The sequence below is a fragment of the Colletotrichum fioriniae genome (genome assembly GCF_027942845.1).
Source record: "Colletotrichum fioriniae strain IMI 355084 chromosome Unknown scaffold_4, whole genome shotgun sequence".
Lineage (NCBI taxonomy): Eukaryota > Fungi > Ascomycota > Sordariomycetes > Glomerellales > Glomerellaceae > Colletotrichum > Colletotrichum fioriniae.
The window spans coordinates 275,323-298,619 of NW_027076840.1; the positions used below are offsets into that span (position 1 = coordinate 275,323).

At 53.7% G+C, this 23,297-nt stretch overlaps 3 protein-coding genes across 3 annotated transcripts; 2 read left to right on the forward strand and 1 right to left on the reverse strand.

The window, feature by feature from the left end:
• Positions 1-494: 494 nt before the first annotated feature.
• On the reverse strand, positions 495-6,633 carry STT4 (phosphatidylinositol-4- kinase; the record flags this gene model as incomplete). The annotated part of the gene is made up of 7 exons (XM_065756981.1): positions 495-1,691; positions 1,742-2,029; positions 2,077-2,283; positions 2,333-2,951; positions 2,999-4,704; positions 4,760-6,364; positions 6,451-6,633. The coding sequence occupies 7 exons, from the start codon at positions 6,631-6,633 to the stop codon at positions 495-497; spliced, it is 5,805 nt and encodes a 1,934-aa protein (XP_065614194.1).
• Positions 6,634-7,145: 512 nt separating this feature from the next.
• On the forward strand, positions 7,146-7,997 carry PRE7 (Proteasome subunit beta type-6; the record flags this gene model as incomplete). The annotated part of the gene is made up of 2 exons (XM_053188010.2): positions 7,146-7,249; positions 7,310-7,997. 2 exons carry the CDS (start codon positions 7,146-7,148, stop codon positions 7,995-7,997), a joined length of 792 nt encoding a protein of 263 aa, XP_053053972.1.
• Positions 7,998-18,903: 10,906 nt separating this feature from the next.
• Positions 18,904-20,994, forward strand: N0V96_003946 (uncharacterized protein; the record flags this gene model as incomplete). Its single annotated transcript, XM_065756982.1, has 4 exons — positions 18,904-19,578; positions 19,703-19,762; positions 19,984-20,331; positions 20,383-20,994. The coding sequence occupies 4 exons, from the start codon at positions 18,904-18,906 to the stop codon at positions 20,992-20,994; spliced, it is 1,695 nt and encodes a 564-aa protein (XP_065614195.1).
• Between the last annotated feature and the right edge of the window lie 2,303 nt (positions 20,995-23,297).

Consider the following 23,297-nt stretch of genomic DNA (forward strand, 5'->3'; position numbering starts at 1 on the left):
CCCGAAAGTTTCAAACATGATTTTTCGAAGGTATGGATTGTCGATCGACGACAAGGAAGTATAGCTCAGGGGAGGCCGGAGGGATAAGTTGGGTAGGAAAGACAAGGGAACGCAAGTGACAGGATATACTAGGGACGGCGGTGATGCGGCGCAAAGCTGAGCGAAAACAATAAGAACCATTCATCTCCCACAGTTGTATTATTATCATGACTGCTGATTCTGTCAAAGGGCAGAGGAGGTCCCGGTCTGTGCAACAAATCACTGCACAGGCATGTGGTGCTGTTGGTGCGACAGGGCGGCGTGCGGGGCGAGGAACCGTGTACAATATCTCAAGCCAGGATTAGGAAATTATAGAGGCGGCAACGACGAATTTAACAACGGGCCATGAACAAAATAAGAAACTAAACAAGAATCCTTCCCACTTTCCGTCTTCTTCCTCTTTCTTGTCCCCCAAGCCTCCTCCCGCCACGCACAATCTCATGGGTAAGCCCAGATTAGTAGGGAATGCCGTTGGTAAGCAGCTGGAACTGGTCATAGACACCGGTCGAGTAGCTGTTTGCGCTCCTGCGAATGAGGTCCTTGACAAAGTCTGCCGCCTCGCGCTCGCTGCGCTCCAGCACGAAGCGCTCCTTGAAGTGCTGCACGCTCTCGGGCTTGAAGCACGGCAGGCCAGAGTCCATCATGAGCAGCACGATCTGGCTGAGCTTCTCGCAGTGCTGGCGGGACGCGAGGAAGGCCTTTACGCACAGTTCCTCGAACCACTTGAAGGCCTGGTGGTGCGGGCTGCCGCCCATGACGGCCAGCATCTCCGTCGTCAGCTTGAAGGGCGCGCGCTCGAATTTAATGCCTCCCGGCGCGATGTCGAAGCAGAAGCCAAAGTCAATGTGCAGAATGTGGCCCGCGTCGTCAATCATGATGTTTCCGTTGTGTCTGTCCTTGAACTGCAGAAGGAAGGAGATGATGGAGTAGGCGGCCATGCTCTTGACAAAGTTGCTGCGGGCCTGCTGGAAGCGGAGTGAGTCCTCGTTGCCGTACTTTGAGATGAAGTAATCGTAGAGACCATTGACGGCCTCACGGCCGAGCATGTCGCGAGAGACGGAGTTGGGCAGTACGTCAATGACACCGCAACCAGGAGCCGTGGCCGTGACGCGGTATGGGTTGACGTAGACATCTAGGCCGACGTTGTGGAAGATGCCTCGGAACGCCGCAATCATCTGCAGGGCAAGCACGTCCTGTCTGCAGTCATCGCCGACCTTGAAAATGGCAGACTGCCACACTTCAATGGTATTTTCCTGCGCCGGCGGCGAGTCCTTCTTGTGAACATCCTCGAGCATATCATTGACATCCTCCAGGCTGCCCTTGTTCTTCTTGATGCGGAACGTTGCCATGTAGGGCGCCTTGGCGTGACTCTGGAGAGGCTTGCCGGACTTGCGATCGATGCCAATCACGACACCATCAGGGTTACTCGGAAGGTAGACGCCAATCTCCACCTTGATCTTGCGCAGTTCCTCCTCGATCTTCTGTGCCTTCTCTGGCTTGGGTCGGCCGACATATGGCTTCAATTTACCCGAAATGTCAGTGACCTCGTCGAAGAAGGCGAACTCTCGCTCGTAGAAAGTCCTGTCCACATCAGAAAAGCTGGCAATCATCTTCTCCATAACCTTGTCGAGGGTAGGCTTGATTGCGTCAGGCTATTACGTTGTTAGCGTCGCACGTAACCACAGGCTCTTGTCCAACTCACGATAGTTGCATCGTCATCCTTGTAGGCGTTCGCCTTCATGTTCCAGATGATCTGATGCGCGAACAGCTGCGAAAACTGAGCGGTCTCTAGGATGTATCGTTCCACGTAGCCCAGTGCGTCGTAGCGCAGCGTCTGCACAATTTGAGGGACGTAGAAGAAAGTCACATCGCTGGAGTGGCTTTCCATTGCCCTCATTGCGTACTGGATAAGGAACGGATGGTTCCGATACGCAGGCAGGAAATACGTGGCAGCCGTGATCGGGTTCACCGGCGACCAAAACAACAGGTACTACGATGGTCAGTATCTCACTACAGGAAGCCATGGATGTCACATACCTTCAATTGGAAGCTCACGTCGTTGGGCAAAGAGCCACCCAGAAGAATAGGGAGACCCTCCGGCTCGGAGATGGCCTTCTGCGGGAAGTTGATCAATAGCCATCTCACCTCGCGTTGGACACGGGGATAGGGGAATCGAGTGACCAGTTCAACAGCAATAGACGGGTCCTCGGCCCAGGCTACACGAATGAGGGGTGCGAGGGCAGTCTGCACTCATTGTTAGTAACATTCCCGAATTGCAAAAGTCACCACGTACCTCGATAGCAGCCTTGTTAGCTTGTCCGTGAGCCTTGGTGGGCTCGCCGAGTGGGTGAACCCACACCGACAAACGCGTTTGTTCGCTCTCAAGTAGGAAAACGAGAAGTTGCTCCTTGGCCTGCAGGGACTTGATCGTGTCTGCAGCGTTTGCTCCGATGAATGCAACATGCTTCAATGCCGCCACGATGTCGGTCAAAAGACGAAGTTCCGTCTTCAGCTGCAGGATGTTGCTACCGAAGGACCATCTTGGAGCGTAACGGAACCAGCTGAGTGCGGCAGACAAGATCTTTTCCTTGAATCGCCATTGGGCGATGGCGCCAATGGTGGTACAGACATGCAGCACCTTCAGTCCGAACAATACGATCTGAAACCGCAGTTCTCGTGCCATCGGGTGAGGCGTCGATGATCGCACAGCATCCAGAGTGACATCCAGCATGCGCAGGAAGACTCGCTGGACATCCGGGCTACCCAAGCGGGTGGCATTAAAGTGGCTAGCGAAGAATTGCAACAGCCTCATGTGGGGTGACAGCAGGTTGTGCACCTGCTGCTTGCGCTTGGCTAAGGCCTCAAGATCACTGGGCGCGAACTCTTCCTTCAGGAAGAAAGGGTCTGGGTGCCTGGAAATCTGTTAGTCGCGTTGAAGAAAAGGGGTCAGATGACTTACGACATGGCATGACTAAACAGCCCGAGACCGCTCTGAATGGTCGCCTCCCATTGTTGAGCAATTTCAGTAAGAAGTCTAGGCTCAAGGCGTGGATTCTCGTTCATCACGCCCAACCACAAGGAAACACCCAGCTTGATAGACTGCTTTGTGAACATGGCGAAGGGGATGCTAACAAGGTAATGTGCAACAGCGGATTCATCGCGATTGCTGCGGCAAAGCAGGGCTGCAGCTCTGCGCAGGATATCGCGGACTTCGTTAAGAGCGGTGGTCTTCTTGCTCTTGATGCGGGCTTCAACATGCGCCAGAGCGGTGGCGGCGTTCGCACTATCGCTAGCACTCGATCCTGACGACTGCAAGAAAGACGCTCTACGGTTCAATTGCATGAAGTTCACAAGTTCGTTGCCGCGTTCGGGTAGCGTCTCGCCATATCGGTACTCTTGACGAGTGGTGTACTGGGCAACGAAGTCAGATCCAGTGTTGATGCTGCATTCTCCGACCCGATCGAGAGACTGCAGTCTTTGGTCGGTTGACGGCATGAGAGAGCCAAGCTCGATAGCAAAGGAGCGACCCAAAGAGATGTGGCCATATGCTCCTTCGTCGTCGAACTCGGATAAGTACGTCTGGAGAAGACCCTTGATATCGAGGGGTGCTATGCTGATAACGCTCGAAACCCATTGCTTGGCTCTGCGGTTCAGAACGTCCAGGGTATGGCGGCGGAATGTGTAATCGTCGGATAGCTCGACAGACACGTCTCCGAGACTGGAGGTGAATTTGGATCGCGGTGCGTACAAATCTGTTTCAGCTTCCAAGCAGCTCGACCACATCAGAGAAAGGAGCTCCAGCAAGGCGAAGAGCGATGATCTGTGGCAGAGAGCAGAAGGAACCTGGGTGATGATGCGGTCCGCACAAGTAAAGGCCGCTTGCTGAACTCGCTCGATCCGATGGCAGCAGCCACAGAAGATGGCAACGAGCTGTGCGGCAGCATACTGGGCAGAGAAAGTAGCGTCCGTACCGCCCAGAGTCTTGCGCAGATACTTGTCCACTACAGCGGCAGCAATGCCCTCCATAGTACTGCTGACCTCTCCTCTACGCATGCTGGGCTCTAAGAAGTACGACAGAGCCTTGGTACAATCTCCAGCATCCGCTCGAAGACTCTCAACCAAGTAAGCGGCGTGCAAGAAGATCACCTTGCGGTAACTTAGTCCCTTGATTTCTGTAGCCTTGTTAGGAATCAGCTCAGTGAGATGTCTCTTCTGCAGCGACTCTCTGTCGGAGCTCATGCCTCGACGCAGAACGGTATTAAGCTCGATGTCACTCTCAATTTGTTCCCCTCGTTGTTCGGCAACCAGAGGGGGCGAATGAACGGCCATAATTCGAAGCTCATCGAGATAGGTCTTGCCCATGTCGGTCTGCGTAGTGAAGCCGTGGACGACAATGTTGAACCAAGCATCTCTGATCATTGAGTGCGACTCGTCATCAGTAATAGTATTGAATGCCAGATCGTTGGTGGACATGAAGACAGCCAAGGGATGCAGCAGCTCCGCAATCTCTCGGGCAGCCAGCTGGACATCGGCCTCCTTGGTATGGTTCGACTGGTGAACGTCGCCCATGGAAATGATGCTCTCCAACAGATGCTCCCAGTAAATATCATAAAGGGGAGATCCACGGTGGAGGTTCGCTGAGATATATGTACGCGCCTTCATGACCTAGTGATTGTTAGATTTGGATAATCTGAAAGACGATTGGTAAGGATGCACTCACAGCAACCAAAAGGAAGTCCTTGTGGCCGACAACTCCAATATGACAAATTCTAGAGAACACCTTCAACAGCGATCGGAATTCAAGCTGTCCGCCCTTCAACGCGAGAGCGGCAGCACCACTGACGATTTGAGCATCGACACTGCTATTGACCTTGTCGATTTTCTGAAGCAGCATGGACTGCGCCAAGGCTGTGATCTTCTCGTCATTACAAGCAGTAGCAATGCCACAGATGGCCTGAACGACGTTGCCATACACCATCGCGGTTTCTTCCTCGCCGGTGATGGCTAAGGAGATGCTGCTGCCAGTTGAATGGCGATTAGGGTACAACGTAGCAGCAGCGTCCACGGCGAGATCACCATTGGTGCCGTTCGTCATGGATCTATCGGAGCCAGGACTGAGAACGTTGCCCAAGGTGTAAAGAGTTGTGATGACGGCGTCATGAGAAAGGAGCTGCAGAACAAACGCCAGACTCTTAGAGGCGACCGCAACAGTGCGAGCGTTGGGCGCGCTCTGCACAATGAATCGAGGCAGCAGTCTACTAGCGGTCGCAGCGTATCCCCTGGAAATCTTGCAGACCAAGGCAATTGATCTCAAGACAGTTGCCGCCAGGTTTTCATCCGCCATTTGGAGAGGGTCTGCAAGAGTCTCCTCCAGCCAGTTAATCAAGACATCGACGTCTGCAACATCCTCGTTCATGAGCGAGCAATTGAGATAGCTGATGAGAGCTGCCGATTTCACTGCAAATGCCAGTCTCTGCTGCCAAGAGGACCCAAGCTTGAGGTAGTCTTCGCCAGCTTCAAGATAGTTCATCTGATCAACAGCTACCGTGGTGTACATGTCGAGAGACCGGTAGTCCGCATCGGGACTGCGTGGAGAACCTGGTCTGAATGCCCCATCGCCTGACATGAGCAGGTCGAGGATGTGGGTGCCGCGCAAGAGGGATGCGTCGGTGACCAAGAGTGAGGTGCCAGAGACAAGGAGCCACATGTAACTTCTTTGAAGTAAGATAGCTCCAAGGGGTCGTCCAGCAGCAGAGTAGTGGCGCAAGTATCTCTTCCACTCCCTGGCATGGCGGTCCGAGGACTGTGAGTTCCTGATGGTAGAAAAAGCCGTCTCGACAGCAACCAAGAACGACTCTGAGAGGATATCTCTGAACCGCTGAACCAGTGCCAGTCTACCTCCAGCCCTCCAGAAGTCTGCTTGGGCCGATGCCGCATCAAGGAAGCCAAGCAGCGAGACTGCAATCGTAGCTGTCCTGATAGCGTCTTCCAAGTTCGGGTCTTCATCGTCCGCTTGAGGGGGTACAGTGTGATCCGCCGCATGATCGCAGGCATTGACAAATGCCCAGATGTTGTCGGAAATCATCTCGTGCAGATCATCGTAGTGGGAGCCGAGGGACAGCAGCGCGGCCGTGACGTGGAATGCCAGTGCCTCCGTCGGTGATGGCTCGACCTTTCGGAAGAAGGGCGACGGAACAAACACTTGGACGTGGGCCTCCAGAACATAGGGAATCAATTGATGGGCGAGCTTCTGGGCGCTCTGGCTCGTCTGAATAGCGGGTGCGGCTTTGCATAGCGATAGGAGGACCTCGAATTCGCGAATTGTCTACAGAAATAGGGGGCTTGTTAGCCATCGCTCACTACGAAACACAACGATACCAATCGCATAGCTTATGTTGAGAAGTGCACTACCATGGGACATCTCCCGAGAGATGAAGAGTTCTGCTTTCCAGAATAACCATTGACTCCCTTCCCAGCGGCCTGGGTTGCCTTGCACAATCGGTCGAGATCAGAGCGGTCGAACGATGTACGCGAGCTGGCAGCAGAGAGCGACGCGATCTTCTCCAGCGCCCGCTGCCGAATGTCGCGGGTCATCTTGACGAAGTTCCAGGGCTCTAGACCCCGTAGCGGGAGGTTTGGTCGATAATGCAAGGGATTTGGTATTTTTCGTGATTTATGGAAGCATTTCACGATGGTGAGGTTTTCCTTGGAATTCGCGTCTAATTGCTAGCAGCTGCACAGTGACGATACCTTGTCTTTAGTGGTGTCTGCAAGCCTCCCCCAAATTTCCCATCTGAGAGCAGCCACATCCCTGCACAGCACCTGCCATTCCAGAGCTCTTCTGCCTTAGTCATCAGGTGAGCTAGCTACCCCTGCCAACCACCACCACCACCACCACCCACCCAGCAAGGCTGCCAGCTTGACGCGTGCACCGGAGCACTCAGCAGTAGCAGCCTTGAACCTCAATCAAAGCGACGACGTCCCATCAACCCAACCCCACCAACGAACGAACCTCATCGAATTGACGATAACCACCCATTTGACGACCGGCATTTCCATCACGAACGATAACGAATAACCTTTATTTCTCTTCAGATACCGCAGCCATGGCTATGTTCAGCCAAAATCCCCTGATGAACGGGCCCAACTACTCCTTCTCCGAGGCCCCCAAGACCGCCAATGGCGAGTTCAGGCAGCACCGCTTCAACCCGTACGAAGCTTCCCTCGACCCTCTCATCGTTCCCAAAGGCTAACCTACCCTGTGCTACAGCTACACGGACAATGGCGGTTCAACCCTCGCCATCGCCGGCGCCGACTTCGCCATCGTAGCCGGCGACACCCGTAGCACTTCGGGCTACAGCATCAACTCCAGATACACACCCAAGGTCTTTAAGATCGGCGGCACCACCTCAACACAAGAAGATGCGACAATCATGCTCTCCGTCGTCGGTTTCGCTGCCGACGGCGAGGCCCTCAAGGACCGCCTCGACACCATTTGCAAGATCTACCGCTACCGCCACGGCAAGCCCATGAGCGTCACAGCCTGCGCGAAGCGTCTCTCGACGATCCTTTACCAGAAGCGCTTCTTCCCCTACTACGTCTACGCCATCCTCGGCGGCCTCGACGAGGAGGGCGTCGGCGCCGTCTTCTCCTACGACCCCGTCGGAAGTTACGAGAGAGAGCAGTCCCGCGCTGGTGGTGCCGCTGCCAGCTTGATCACACCATTCCTCGACAACCAGGTCAACTTCAAGAACCAGTACGTGCCGGGCAGCGGTGTGGGCCACGAGCTGCAGGAGCGTCCCCGCGTTCCCCTGGAGCGCAAGGAGGCGGAGATTCTGGTCAAGGATGCGTTCGACGGAGCGGTCGAGAGACACATTGAGGTCGGTGACCACCTGCAAATGATGGTCATTACCAAGAACGGCATCGAGGAGGTCCTTCTCCCCTTGAAGAAGGACTAAGGGAATGATGGGGTTCTGGGAAAGAGTTGCGGTTGGGGGCGTTGTACACTACAGACAGGTAGCAATGCCAAAGAGGCACTTGTTCAGCTGATCAACCATCTTATGCGGTTCAATCTTAAGCCTGCGTATTCACAGCAAACCAAAGTCCATTTGCAACTCATGCAGCAGTTCCCCTTTGAATCTCAAGCTGCGAGGCCATCTGGGAGATCTGGTAGGTCGTTGGCTCTGCCCCGAGACAAGCATGGAGGAAATGGAGGCATGCAGGCAGGGATATCTCATTTCGCCTCGCAGGACGCATCGGTTCCCCAGGACGAACCGATGGTCTTTGACCCCTTTTCTGCTGCATGTGATGCCACACAGCTCCGCGGCATGCACTAGGCCATAGACCAAGGGGGAGGAAGACTAACAGGGACGAGTACGAATACGGAATGAACGGGTCGGATGCTTCAATTTTCCAACTTCCCCCTTTGGAGAGCCCTCCCCCATCATCATCACTTGACGTTGGGTGAAATCTGGTGCTATACTCTGTAAGACTTGCTTCCGTGGCGCCAGCGAATTAGGTGTAGTAACTCCTCTTCCGTTTTTTTGCGCGGTAAAGCTGTGTTTCTAGGCATGCAGCATCCTCCCCTTTTCTTTCTCGCACTGCCAGCCGTACTTGGTAAGCTGGTCGTCCCGAGGAAATCGAGCTCTTCCAAACGGCTTGTCATAGGTGAGCCCCAGGCCCCAGAGGTTCCAGATCCAAGTCCAGGGGCAGGTTCCAGAAAACGGCACTAAGCGCAGCAAGCGAGGACGGGCAGAAAAGAAAGGGAAGGACATCGCGGACGGGTATTGGACGTTGGGCCGCCCCGTTCCTGTCAGACTACGGGTACGGGCTGGACCGAGTTAGCGAGGGAACGAGGCACGAAGGCAGCGGAGGCTCTTTGGGAAGGAGGAGGATCGCGGACGGATAGTTGGAGCAAGTGGCAAAATACCGCGTGCTCGGCGCCCGCCCCGTTTGAGATAACCGCCTGGTAGGGCCTGGCTTTTGCATCTGTCTGGCTGTCATCTAGGTGTCTATCTGTGAGTGTGTCTCTAGAGACAGCACAGCCACGCCAAGGGAAGCCGGCTAGAGCCCTTCCCCAGCCTGTGTAATCCGGTATATCGGTAGCGAAACGGTCTTAGACGACCCGAGTGAGCTATCACGGGGGCAGCGGCAGGTCCAGGTCAACCGTATCAAAGGGGCCTCCTGAAAATCCTGGAGATTGGAGCCTTTGCCAGGGGCTAAATGAGCCAGAACCGCGAGCACCGAATAGCTTGGCGGATGATGCTGGATAACGACGGACATGCCTTTCATCGAGAAGCTATTATACGGGGTCTCATTGGTAGCCTAAACGAAGCAAGACTGCAGCTTTTCACCCTGCCCCCGGCCTTGCGACCACCTGACCCCCGCCAGGGCTATCGGGGAGGCTATCCGAGTAGAGGAGCTCTCTGCATTTCTTGCCTGTCATTGCCACAATTGTACGATACAAGGTTATTGGATTCTCGAGCTACTTTACTGTACGACTGTACTACGGGACCGCCTAGGGCTGGAAGGCGGGCTATTGACAGCTAACGTCGAACAACTGATTCGTAATCTAGCATAAGCTTCTCCTCTTCAGACGCAATGCCGCTATGGGCCCAGAGAGTTTCGAGATGCGATCGTCGTCGGAAGCTTACTGTCCAAAGGTATCCTCAAAACCCCACCACCACCTACAAAGCCACCAGGCACCGCCGAAAATCTCAGCTTCTAACGAAACAGGTGGTCTGTTTGCCACTGGAGACGTATGCTGATCCTCCGGTGGTGAAGAAGGGACGGACCATGGGCCAGTACGTCGCAGGCCTGGAGAGCTGAACCCTTGTTGCATTGCCGATGAGCATTACAGGGAATATTTCGTCTTATTACGACCTGAACGGGCTTGAGCTTGGATAGAGGCGTGTCACCCCAAGACGGGAAAAAGCATCTTATCTTCGGTCCATGCCGATTGTGGAGAGGATGCCGATATGACGGTATTCGAGAGGGTATTTGGCTAATTGTCGGTAAATCAGGGGATTTGCCATCTCAAGAATAGCCATTACCCAGGATTACGTCAGACACATTGCCATTTCTAGTTGAGATGAGTTTATATCGAAACATCAAATGGCTGATGTAAATCGTCGTCAATCGTCGTCAAACGTGCATGGGATGTACAGATAATCGTTACGTATTTGGGCTAGACGTGGCTGATGTTGCATCTGGAGTGTGGCTTGCAACGGCAAGGGTCGTTGATGTGGTTGCACACAGTAGCATCATCGTCCAGGGCCTCGGAGACAGCTCCTCCAACGAAATCAAGTCTTTCACTGCGCAGCTGGTGAGTCTCAAGTTTGCTAGGCGCTAGGCTTGTTGACATGGAACACCTGGCGAACGATATCGCACACAAACCTTTGAAGCGACAGATTGTGCGTCGCCACCGTGGCGCACGGTCGAGACCCAGGTAGTCAGATGGCGATGCACGAAACTGTCAAAGTCGTCAATTCAAGTCGAGGTCCATTGACAAGCCACCCAAGCGTAGAACTCAGTAGCTTTGGACGACAGCCTCTGTAGCTCGGGCATTTTGAACCGAACAAGCACTGACGATGTAAGCTATCGGCCAGACTGCACTAAGCGAAATCTGGTTCTGGTTGCGAAGAAACGAGGCTTCGACTTTTAACGTAGAAGACCACGCTTGCGTGTCCTACGTCCGAGGGTCGAATTATATGTCAAGGCGATGTCACCCGTATGCCCACGTCTCGAATGGCTGCTTCTCCTCATGCAGCCGCGGCGACTGATCAAGTATCCAAGTGCCTCAGCTAGAACGTTGGCGAGAGGGACTGCTGAAGTTTGAGCCGCCTTGTTAGCAGCGTCTTGGGCTGATCATCGTTTGAGGCTGCTGCGCGTTGTCATTGACATGGGATATGCCGCTGCGCCGTCTTTGAGTGACGGACTTCAAACCAACAACTGGTGCCACTCCAACGAGTGAATGAGGTAATGCCGCGCCAAGATGATGCAGAACGCAGCGACTTTATTAGTCTCTCGGTCGAATACCGTTCTCCTTTCATCTGCCCCGGGCCACAGTAGACTGCATTAGCTAACTCATTTAGTCCCACGACGGTAGACTAGCCGCGGAGAAAGCTGCCAGACCAGCCTTAGCGGCTGAAGACAGGGCGCCGTGCTGTCGCGGCGAGGTACCGTGTATCTGTGCGACTGGGCGTCTGGCGTTCTTGGTGCTGGTCGTCAATGACGCTGTAAGTCGGTCAGGCCTTCAAATGTCTGATGCGCTCGGCAATTTGGGCATTCTCTTCTCAAGACATTGACGGCTCGCGCAAGCGCACCTGCAGTGCCTGGCCATCAGGAGAAGACCGTATCGTGTCCGGATAGGTTATTGACCATGGTACGCCACACGCATGGCACTTCGGGTGGCACGTTTCCGGGGTCGGGGTGCAAAGAGGACCCTCATTGTTACTGCTTCGACGGGTTCTAGCCATGCGTGCCATGATCTCACCCCCGGATCATAATGTGGTAGCAGTGACGATTCTCGGAGGATGCGTGCCACATGCAACGCAGATCTCGGTGCGGATGGGGTAAAGGATCGGCGCCGGTCAAGCTGGAGCCTTGGTCAGTTGTGGCGAAACCCCGACCGGCAAGCCGCAATACTCGGCCGCGCGGTTTCTCTGGTGTCAAACGGCAGTTCAGCATCCTCGCATCCTTGGACGGCGTGCGCCGTGGATATTCTCTGCTTTCTTGGTTGAATTTCACCTCCGGCGGTCCCGCGTTCCTGGCAAACCCATTCGAAGCATACTATGATGGGCCGGTGAATGATTGGATCTCGGCCAAATTGCCAGAGATGTAAGTGCAGGATGGATACAGGTAACAACCACATACTTGGCCCGGAGAGGAACTTCCGGCTGTCACAAGTCTAGATAGCTGCACTAGACTTGCCACGATTGATTGGACCCAGGTGGTTGCGGTGGACGGGTAAGGGTCCTGCTGCTCAGGCACAGGGTTCGGGCGATGACTCGGGCTATCGGGGTTGGCGCCGAAGAGGTATCTCTGGGTGAAAGAAACGATGAGATTGGACAATGGCTTGACGAGTGACTGACTGCGGTAAGAAAGCTTCCCAACAAGCTTGAGACAGACCTTTTTGCCACAAGCATTCGAGATCGTTGCGGGAGAAGGAAAAATGCTGCCGCTACAGGCTTTCGGCTTGCCAATTGGCATAGATGAAGGGATCAGGCCTGCTGGAGAGGAGAGTGACACCTCCAAGGGCAGTGGGGGGGACGTAATGCAAGTGGAGGTCTGAAAAAAATCGAAAAGTTTGGAGAATCCCATGTTGACAGTGCCGTCAAAATTTTGGCGCGGCGGCTTTGTATAGTCGTGGTTGCAAAAGATTTCGGGTAAGGAGACCAGGGGGTACATTTCCGAGTACCTCCATAGGTACCTGCTCTGTAAGTTGGAAGGCATGTACCCATCCATACTTTGGTACCTACCTATGAGGCAAGTAGGTAGTCTCCGTTGACGCAGCAAGCAGGCTGGAGCAATGCTTCAAGGAGGAAGGAGCGGAGAGATATGAGGCGAGGCGAGGCGAGGCGAGACAATTGACAACCTAGAGGGAAGGAGGAACAAGGCAAAAAAGCAAGGACAAACTTGGCCATCTCAGCTTACCTTCAAAGTACACAGTAGAGAAACTGCCTATGTGTAGCCAAGACAATGCAAACAAGCACCGGTGGCCCCCAAACTCAAAGGCGTCGCCCTATATGTGTGTGTGACCTTATTCCCATCTGGCCCAATAGAATACTGAATCGTAGATCGAGCTGTTGGACCCTGAACACCACTTGTGAAGCTGACTGCATGTCAAGCAATGATAGAGAGGTAGATGCCTTACATCTTGGAGGGTGGACTCGCAGTTTGTCAATTGGCATCATTCGGAGACACTCCGGCAAGAGACCGAGCTCCTCAAGACAGAGTTTTTCCAATGCTCCAAGTCTCCATCTCATGGAGTCATGATGCTTGGACCCTTTGGAGTGGAAGGGCAACCAGAACCAGCGGGAATGGATTCGCACACTTGCGTCAAATGTCACGGTGCAGTTCTTTCCTTGGCCTTGAACCCTCCAAGTTGGAGCGTGGGGCAAGATAGTGGGACAGGTGGGGTCTTACCCAGACCGATTTCCCACAGTGGGCGACAGATGCGCATTGCGGTTGGTGTCGGATCAGTCACCATCACCTCAGACTTCACTGTGAAGTTTCCCGTTTCCGTCGCGGACCTTGTCCACGACTCCAGCCTCCTCCTCACTCCTCCACCTCACTATCCCCTGCGTCCACTTGGAATGTCCGCATTTCCGTCCAAACCGCCAAACCGCTCGGACAAAGGACCGCCGCCGGCTCACTATGGCATCCGACCGCGTCAAGGACGCTGACAAGTGACAGTGGACTGGACGTGGGGTGAACCGCGCGGGCTCCATACTACACTACCTACCTATACATACACATAATCGCGATTCGCGATTGAATTACGGCTACTGGTCAGCGGCACAAACGCTGTGCCCCGTACCGCTGCAAATATTTACTCCAAGGCTCCAACGTCTCGATGGTCTCTCTACTCCCGACTCGTCGTACACTGTCCGACGCGATGGAGTTGTCTGGTCTCCGAACTTCTCCATTGTCGTCCCTCACTGGCACTGTGCAAGTCCACTCGGTCATGTGCAATACTCCGACGACGAAACGTCTCCAACTGAGGCATACTCGGCCTAGTCCTCGATGGCCACTTTCAGCCTTCCACCTGACTCCAGCTCTGGCGTTGGCCTAGTCTTTGTATGCTCCGCTTCTTCTCTTCATCTATCAAGCTTTCGTAGCATAACTATCTATCGCAATCAATTGCGATATTCGATAGCGGTCAATCGATGTCTGTACCATCTTTGCCCCAACCACGTGGATTCAGACGCTTGGCCGGCCTACCTTATTACAATTTACCACTGCCGTTGGCGAGCGGCAGAAGCAACTGTTGGGGGCTGTGGAATGATCAGACCACCAATGGGCCGAGGGCCTGCGTTAACCTACAGGCCTCTCTTGCCCAGAGATCATCCAGATATGCTAGGCGTGTTACAACTTACGGACTGTCTGGGTAAGGGGAGAATGGTCTAGACCACCGGTCTCCCCGCATAATGGCTCCCTCATGCGGCTCACAGTCAACCCAACTTTTGCTGCAATTTGAGCCTCTTACATTCTTAGCGCGACGCTTCCCAAGTCTGATACCCTTTGTTACTGGACGAGCATGCAGCCTAGGGCATTGGACGGGAGGAGGGCGGGTTTCTCGATACAGCCCTCGATCCACAGCGGATGGATGAATCTGCCAGACATCTCGATCCCTTTCACACCCTTGTCCTCGACCACGACTGTGTTTCGCGCTGGAGATTTGATCTCGTCTGCGTTCCCGACAGCCGACTAGACACACTACGGCAAGGCCTTGTCTGAAAAGGGATGATGTTCCGGCACCGATGGTAGCGACTGGGCTGGAGTGCTCCAGGGCAGAGTCTTGCAAGCGCGGCATCGAATATCTTTCAAAGATGAGAGAATACCTACTCAATTTGCTGAGACCGGTATGGTCATGAACGTCATGACTTTTTGAAAGTGTGACGGCGAAGCTCGGCGAGCCGTTGATTCTGGGCAAACGGCCCAATGAGCCAGTAGGCCTCGCAGGCCTTATTTCAAATTGCCATGCCGCGAGGCAGAAGTGAGACATAAGACTATTCTCCATGCCTCATACCGGTGTAACTTGGTCGGACGGGATGGGTCTCGCCAACACAAATGCTGTACGGATACGTAGGCATGTTTAAGCGCACGTTTCCTCGAGCCACTCCACCGCCGATGCTGAATAGCTCAGATGCTGAATAGCTCACTCTCTGGATCCTGCCATTGGCCTCGGAAGCGCATAGCCGCCCCCAGATCACCAGTTGAGCACGTTGCTCGTTACCGAAACTCAAGTCAGGTCGATACAAGGGCGAAGGTACGGCAAGGTAAAGCTTAACGCCAATTGGGCACAGCTGGGGATGTAGGGCGAAGTTTGGAGACCTGGGCCGGGAGATGCGGTTCTGGGCTCCAGTATCAGCAGCCCAATGCTTCGTTTTTCCTTCGCGACTGGGTGCTGTACGGATACTCTGTACGGATACCGCATGATCCCGTGTCGCAGCTGTGCAGCAGCAGTACCCAACACCAATTTAACAAGCCCTAGAGCGAAGAAAAAGCAACGCAAAGCGGGCAAATGATCTGTTGAAGGGTCTCGAGGATTCCGATGCCTCGCTGCGTTTACACTACGGATAGCAGGGGGTTGATTATCTATTGATAGTACAACTGCGAATGCGATGCCCATCAGCCAGGTATCCGCCACCCGTCTGGCACGCCTTGTTTAGAATTTGAGGCTAGCGATCCATCAAGTGATGCGGTAAAGCCAACGTCAGTCAAGAACGTGACGCCAAAGCAGGAAGACAAAAAAGTTTGAATTGCAGGGAGCACATGGAGATACGACGCATACCTTACCTAAGGTGGATGCGATTGTACCTGTCCCCTGTACACTGGCTGTACCTCACCGAGTACCTCAAGCAATACGTACCGGGAGGCGACTTTGATTGACCGGGGGAGGCCCAGGACCAATGTGGCTGGGCGTCCGGGCCAGACACGGGACTAACAAGACACCAAGACCAGAGTGAGATCAAACGAGTGGGCGAGCAAGCGCGGTCCCTGTCTCTTTTTCTTCTTTTCTGGGGCTCTTGTTCTTTTCTCCCCCATCCCCTTGCACCTTTCTGAAAGTGACCTTGAAATCTTTAAACAATCGGCAGGCAGGCAGGCAGTCAAGCAGGTCGAGTCGGCACGTTGTATTACTTGGCAGCAGGAAGGATAGCACGAGGAAGAGCGAGGAAGTAGCCACAGACCACAGGCCACAGTACCTTACCTTCTCGCGCGACTTGCTACTTGGGTGCTTAGCTACGTACTCGGACACAGATTGCTTCCCTTCCTGACTCTGGAAAGTGGCTCGGCGGGTCGAGTGGCGAATGCAAGACTGGGTCGCTCTCCATCAGATTCCTCCACCTGTCGCCCTGCTCGGCTCTGGTGTTGCTTGTCGCTGTTCTACTCTGTCACTCTGTTCTGCATTTCGCTCTCTCTTTCTCGTTAGCCCATCCAAGGCATTCACTGCCTGTCTTCTTGCCGATGCCTCTCTGTACCTACTATGGTTGTCTCATACCTAGTCGATCTGTCGATAGGCACCTGTATCGTTATGTTCATATTGTCATCAGCTACGAGTGTCTAGACCGAGTAAGGTGCCTGATAGGTGGATAGTTCTCATTCACACACACACTCTCTCTCTATCTCACCATCTCTTATGTACACATTATTCTCTCTCTACTCTCACTCTCCACAGTTTCCGGCTTCATTGTGACTCGACAGCTCTCGTACTTGAATGCCCATGCCGTCGTAGGCATTGATCACAAAAACAAGACTTCCATTTACAAGTCCATCCCTGTTGACACAAGGCGACAAGCTACTTTCGTCTAGTTTAGTTCGTGGCCCGGCCAAGTGGGAGGGCCACCCGACCACATCTGTGTCCCTTGCACATCTCAGAGCGGCAGCCAAGAACCGAAGAAAAAAATCCCATCTTTCTTCATCCAATTTGATGCTACTGGTTCCAGAACGGGCACCTGGCCATGCACATCAGTTCGTTTCCACATCATGGATGCTCCCCTTACCCGCATCGCCCCTTCTACCGTCACCCCTCCGTGTGGTGTGCCCTCCTCCTCCTCCTCTTCCTCTTCCTCTTCCTCCTCCTCAATCCTCAATCCCTCCCTCTTCCCCATTCCATCTGGGCTGGACTGGCCCGGCCCAAGAGCAAGAACCTCTACTTACTACCCACTGCGTGCCTCTGTGTTTCCGTGCCTCTCTCTCCCAATCTTTGCCAATTCTATCCCGCGAAGTTGGAGGCTGTGGCTCTCTCTGCTCATCTGTCTCTCCGTCTTCAATTGCACTGCTTTCCCTGTCTACTCCTTGGCTTGTCTCCCTCTCTCTGTCTCTCTCTCTCTCTCTCACACACACACACTCACACACTTACACGCCTCCCCCCTCTAAACTCACCCCTCCTCGAACGCCACTTAACCCACTGTCTGGCCCGGTCGTTTCCCTCTCGCCTTACCCGTCGCTCACCCAGACTCGGCTCTCAACTCGTCCTGTCTTCTCTCCCGCAACAGCCTCGGTGAAGTACAGTCTGGCAGTCCTCTCTCTCTTTCTCTCATCAGCACTACCATCTCGGCCTCTTCCTTGTGTTATCTGAAAAGAAAGAGTGCGACACATACACTACGGCAACAACGGACGCATAGCGGCGAAGTGGTTGCCGCCTACATCTCGGAGCTCTCCTCAAGTCGGCCAACGGCGCAATCTTGGAACCCACCTCCAGTGCTCCAGCACCTCCTCAACAGCTCCCCCAAGCTCGAAACTGTGGGCATTATCCTGCGCCATCACCTCTACTTCAGTACGTGCGTTTCTAGCATCCCACAACTCCTCCAACGTTTTCTCTCAAACCCCTACGCCTCAGTCGCCGCTTGCCCATAGCTTTCATATTGCTCAACAAGCAACTAGGATTCTTAGAGCCTCCACATTCTGCTTGCTTGTGCAAGATACCCGGCCCTTGGGTTTTGGCCACCATCCTGTCGGTAACTCGTCACCTTCCTTGTGCTGCTATTCCACGCCTTTCTCTTCCGTTACTGCCCGGATCTCATGATAGCCGTTGCCTTCTTTCTTCCATAAATATCATTGGACGTTGGGGAGAAGAAGCACTCTTAGTGTCTCCTTCATCACGCAGCTACCACAGGAACCTCTAACTGGTACGCCAGGACTATTCTGTCTAAACCCTCGCTTACGTTGGCTTGGTCTGGTCTTCCTCAACCGGTCGAGTCTCATCTCGCCACTGGGGGCTTCTCGGTCGTCAACTCTCCATACTCCTTCGTTCTCTTGAGTCGCACTGGATTGGACATCCTCTGCCGCACAACATCACATCGTCACTTTAACTCGAATTCCTTCTGTTGTCAAGTCCTGAGCTCGCATTCGTCTTACAGCATTGGATACGCAACTCGTAGAATATCGATCTACCAGTACAGCACACAGCAGCAACCCCTGCGTCGGCGCCCCGAAGTTCAGGTAAGAGACAGCCCTCGTTTAGTGGCAACCGCACCATACTGAGGCCGCACCTCTCTCCACACGATATGCATGCCTAGAGTTCCCTGACCCAACCCCTCGCGTCTCGTTTCTTCGTCCTTCCCGTCATCTTCGGCAGCTTTCCCCCATCACCCCGGTACCAAAGACTACGCAGTCCCCCCTGCTTCGGGCTCTTCTCTGCATTGGTATTGGACGCCCAGACGAGCTGATCGCCTTCTAGGAATTTCATTGAGCCACACATTGCACGCGCTCCTTCCTGAGCAGGGTTAACTGCCACATATACCCTTGGGCGCTCGGAAGCGTGACTTTCCAGAGAGAAACCCCCCCTTTCCTTCAAAGGCTGTGCAAACTAGCCACATTGGCCACAACGTGGGCTTTCACTCATCTACCGCAAATAGCTCAATCTTGTTGTGGCGCCTAGAATCATACATACTTACCGTCACATCCTGACCGTCTCTCATCTCCTCTGGGTTTTGCTCTGTTAGAGCTGTCAGTCGACCCAGAACTCCGGGGGCTTGGACTAGTGCTTCGCCGAAGGTATAAACTACTAGATGGACCTCAGTCTGGCTTGCTGGCGCCGTTGGTCCCGGCCGCCGACGTTTGGGCATTTTGCTAACTCGATTACGACAGTTTGTGGGCGGCTTCAACTCCGATACAGCTCGCACCATCACCATACAAATGGGAGATGTTCAATCTCCTCCCAACGTCACTGAGTATCCTATCGTGGACTCTCACCAGGGCGTAAACGCAAACGCTGCCAGTGTTTCGCCGATTTATCTAGACGAGAAGTTGAGGATGGAAGCTCAAGGCATCCCCCATCCGCAGCACCAGCAGTACGGCCCTCCGCAGCATGCCTTTTCGTCTCAACTCGACATGGCTCAGCAGCCCGCAGCCGGTCGCCCCGGGAATTTCAACATGACCAACATGGCGAACGCGTTGCCCCAGTCCAACATGAGGCATGGGCATTACGTGCCTGGTGGTCAATCGCAGCATCAACAGCAGCGATTTAGCCCGGCTACATCCTCGCCTTCGATGATGCCGCAGATGCCACAGATGGCTCCTCAGTATCCCGGACAAGCCGCGATGCCCATGGGAAACCCGCAATACTACATGCCGCAGCACCACCAGATGCAGCATTACTACACCAACCAGCTCTCCCCGACTCAGCAGCAAGCTCGCCCAAACATGGGATACTACCCGAACCAAATGGTTATGAATCACCCGCAGCATAACCAGATCCCTCAAGGGTATTACTACCCTCCAGCTGGCCACTACTCACAGAACCAAGCTCTTCACAATCCAATGGTCTCGGCACATTACATGGGAACGAATGCTGGGCACAGTGACCCTAGAGTCATGCCTCAGATGCCCAACGGGATCGACCCCAGCGGTATGAACGCTCCTTCGAGCCACAGGTCGAGTGGTATTGCGCGCCCAGTGCCAACGTGTCGGAGAAGCATCACTGACCGAAATATAGATGTGGGTGAGGGTCGATCTGGGGTTGTACGCGGGCCACCGCGAAAACCGCGCCAAAGTGGTAAGTCTAAGTGCAATCTGAAGAGGCAGATTTGCTCGCTGACAACGATACCAGGGCACGCGATCTGGGTTGGTAATCTTCCTCCTCAAACCGACCTTATGAACCTCGTCCACCACGTGTGTAAGGAGGCGAACGGTCTCGAGTCCCTATTTTTGATTTCGAAGAGCAATTGTGCATTCGCAAACTTCAAAGACGAACAAACATGCGTGACAGCTCAACAGAAACTTCACGATTCCAAATTCCAGTCTGTTCGCCTTGTCAGCCGCTTGCGCAAGAGTACTGTTGAAGGCGCAACGGGGGTCACAGCACCGACAGGCCCAGCGGCCTCATCAGGGTCCCAAACACCTCACGACGTTGCTGCACCACCCAGCGCTTCTGAAGCTACCCCCGAAGCGGCAGTGGCAGAGTCCAATGATGCAAAGCCTGTCACCGCAGTAGAAGCAACATCCCAGAAGGACAAGTTCTTCATCCTGAAAAGTCTGACTGTGGAGGATCTCGAGCTTAGTGTCAGGACGGGGATCTGGGCAACCCAGTCTCACAATGAGGATACGCTGAATGCTGCTTTCAATGTAAGCGGTATCACGAAGGTCTAGTCTTGCATCTCTGACTTATCTCTGCAGGCCGTCGACAACGTCTACTTGGTATTTTCTGCGAACAAATCGGGAGAATATTTCGGATACGCAAGAATGACATCTCAGATTAACGAAGACCCGGATGCCGCGATCGAATTTGCCCCAAAAGCACAGTCCGCAAACGACGTCGACTTGCCGAAGGCAATTCCTACCGAACCCACAGAGTACGCACCTAAGGGGAGGATTATTGACGACTCGGCTCGGGGCACTATCTTCTGGGAAGCAGAGCGCGAGGACGGAGAAAGTGGTGACGAGGAAGAAGAAACCGAGGTGGAACAAAGCGACGCGAGCAGCCGTAAGAGTGGGAACCAAGAAGCCGATGGTAACACCAAGGCTTGGGGGAAGCCCTTCAAACTTGAATGGCTGTCGACGGCACGACTGCCATTTTATCGCACCAGGGGTCTTCGTAACCCTTGGAACTCGAACCGAGAGGTTAAGATCGCGAGAGACGGCACCGAGCTGGAACCGTCAGTCGGGAGAAGGCTGATTGGACTCTTCAATAGAGTTCAGAGCCCTGGTCCAGGATCTGTGCCGGCCATGCGACCCGGAATGGCGATGATTGCAGGATATCCGCCCATGCGGCCACAATATCAACAATAACCGGTACCCGCATCGCTGACAATATGGCCAGGACTTCTTTTCCCAGGCACTAGTTCATTTGGATCCGGACTCTGTGGTTTACGATCGGTTGGACATGTTTTTACGACAACAGCCGCATATGCAGGCCATGGCGAGCGCTGAGATGGTCGGTTATCTGGATGCTGCTTCTCAATGTACCTAATCTGGATGTCTAATTCTACGAAAGAGTCTAGTGTACTTTGCTCATGACTTGGAGTTGAAGGGGCGGCGCCTAGGCGACATGACAGCTGCCGGGACAGTTGGTGCGGATGGACCGGTCAACTGAGCAGATTTTCTCCATTCCCCGTCTTCCGCTATATGCGTTTGAATTCCCACTTGGTCCGGCGAGATGAAGGCAGAATGCTGGACTCGAAAAAGTTGGATAACATGCCATTTCCACTGCGAATCCAAGACATGTCGTCGATCAGCTGTGGCACCTTTCCGGTGGCGACATCCACATTGTGGCTTGACCCTGGAAGGGATGAACCCGGACGAGCGTCGGGATCACGACTCGAACTGCGACCTCAAACCTTAATTGGCAAGGTTTCCATGTCGCATGGCTCACCAGGCGCGCATCATTCGATTGCCGGTTTTTTGTTACTTGAAATTGATGTCAAGATGCGCGAATTGCCCTTGTAGTTGATCAGGGAATCTCGGTGGGATCGACTGCAACATGTGACTTTCCGTCAGACTCAATTCGACGTTGGGGTTTGTCGAAAGTGAAGCTAGCGTGAATGATGTACCGTTGCATTTGAGTGGGCAACTGACAGATTTTATGGTCAAGGGTACGGAGTACCACCACAATCCAATTGAATCCATGGTATGGAATACAGACTTTGAATTCCTGCCACTTTTTTTCTCGGTATCCGTACGAAATCGATATCTCATCCAAGTCTCTGCGGCGGGGTTGCTGTAATTGCGACGGGACGATTGCTGAGGGTCTCAGTCTCTGGAGTGAGGCGAACGTTTTCCCCACTTTATGAGGTACACTACCAGTACCACACTACTTGGACCACCGTATTGTGAAAGACCAAACCCCAGAGGCCGGAGATGCTACGCCGTGCGGGCTCGACGTATCCGCAGGTTCACTACCTGAGGTAAGTAGGAGCTTGACTCAGCAATGCCGTAAGCTCCCATCGGCATCGGCTCCTCCTTGTCAACCGGCCTGCTGCATTGCAATCTTCTTCTTTTCCTCTTCCCCCCCCTCTCTACCACTACCCATGTTCCCATAGAAAGTGGGCATAGATAATTGTGCAACAGGTTTCGCGGGAACCAGACCGGACATGCAGACTAAAACGGGAGTCGCCGTGGGCTGTACCACTACAAACCCCGATTTGTACGATCCGACACGATGATGGGGATCCCGCGGGCTGGTTTGGAACAGAGTCTGGACCGGGCCATGGGCGATTGAGAGTCTGGACTCTTCTTTTTGTCGGCTCTGTCATGGCTAGGTCTGTGTGACTGGGCGAGCTGGGGAGCCGGGGGAAGGGGGAGAGGGAAGAGGTGCCCCGGCACGGACCATCCGTTTGACGTCAAGAGAAGAAATTTGATTGGCTGAGTGACCGATTGCGTCTTGCTGGACCCTTGTCGGAGGTCGAAACTCTAAAAAGTAGGCGAGGTGGACGTACCTAAGCGACTTACAGCGGTTTCAAGCTGCTCGTCAAAGGCCAGAAGATGGGGTTTTTACCTTGGGAATGTTGACATATTTATCGTATTGGTTAATGAGTAAATATCAACTGAATGAGATATTACAGAAACAATTCAATTGACTTGAATGATATCTTGATTTTTTGGCCTAAGTCAATGGGGTTGAGTTGAGTAATGTATCGCTGCGCGGGTGGCGAAGCCAATGGAAACCGCTGGAAGGTTCCAACAGCTTCCACGCCTCCGAAGCTACCAGAACCGTCTCCCATCGTGAGGCCATCGCCAAAGAGAAGCTTACAGATCCCTCCAGAATAGGCTTTCACAGCGTGCGCGTCCCTTCCTCGATGTGCGAGTCCATTCTCGAAGGGACTTGCGGCGGATTCTTTGATTTTTCAGCGATGTTTCCGGAACGCTGGGGAACGCACGATGGTGCCTGCTTCCATTGTATAAATCCATCGTCTTGATCACCTCTATCACCAGTTTTTTCTCATCAGATCAGAACATCAAGAACAACAACAAGCAAACACAGTTACAACTCTCTCATACACACAACAAAGCAGCCCGCTCTCGCAACCACTACAACTTTTCTCCTCATAAATCAATCCACCATACAACCACTTCACACCCTCACAACAACCAAC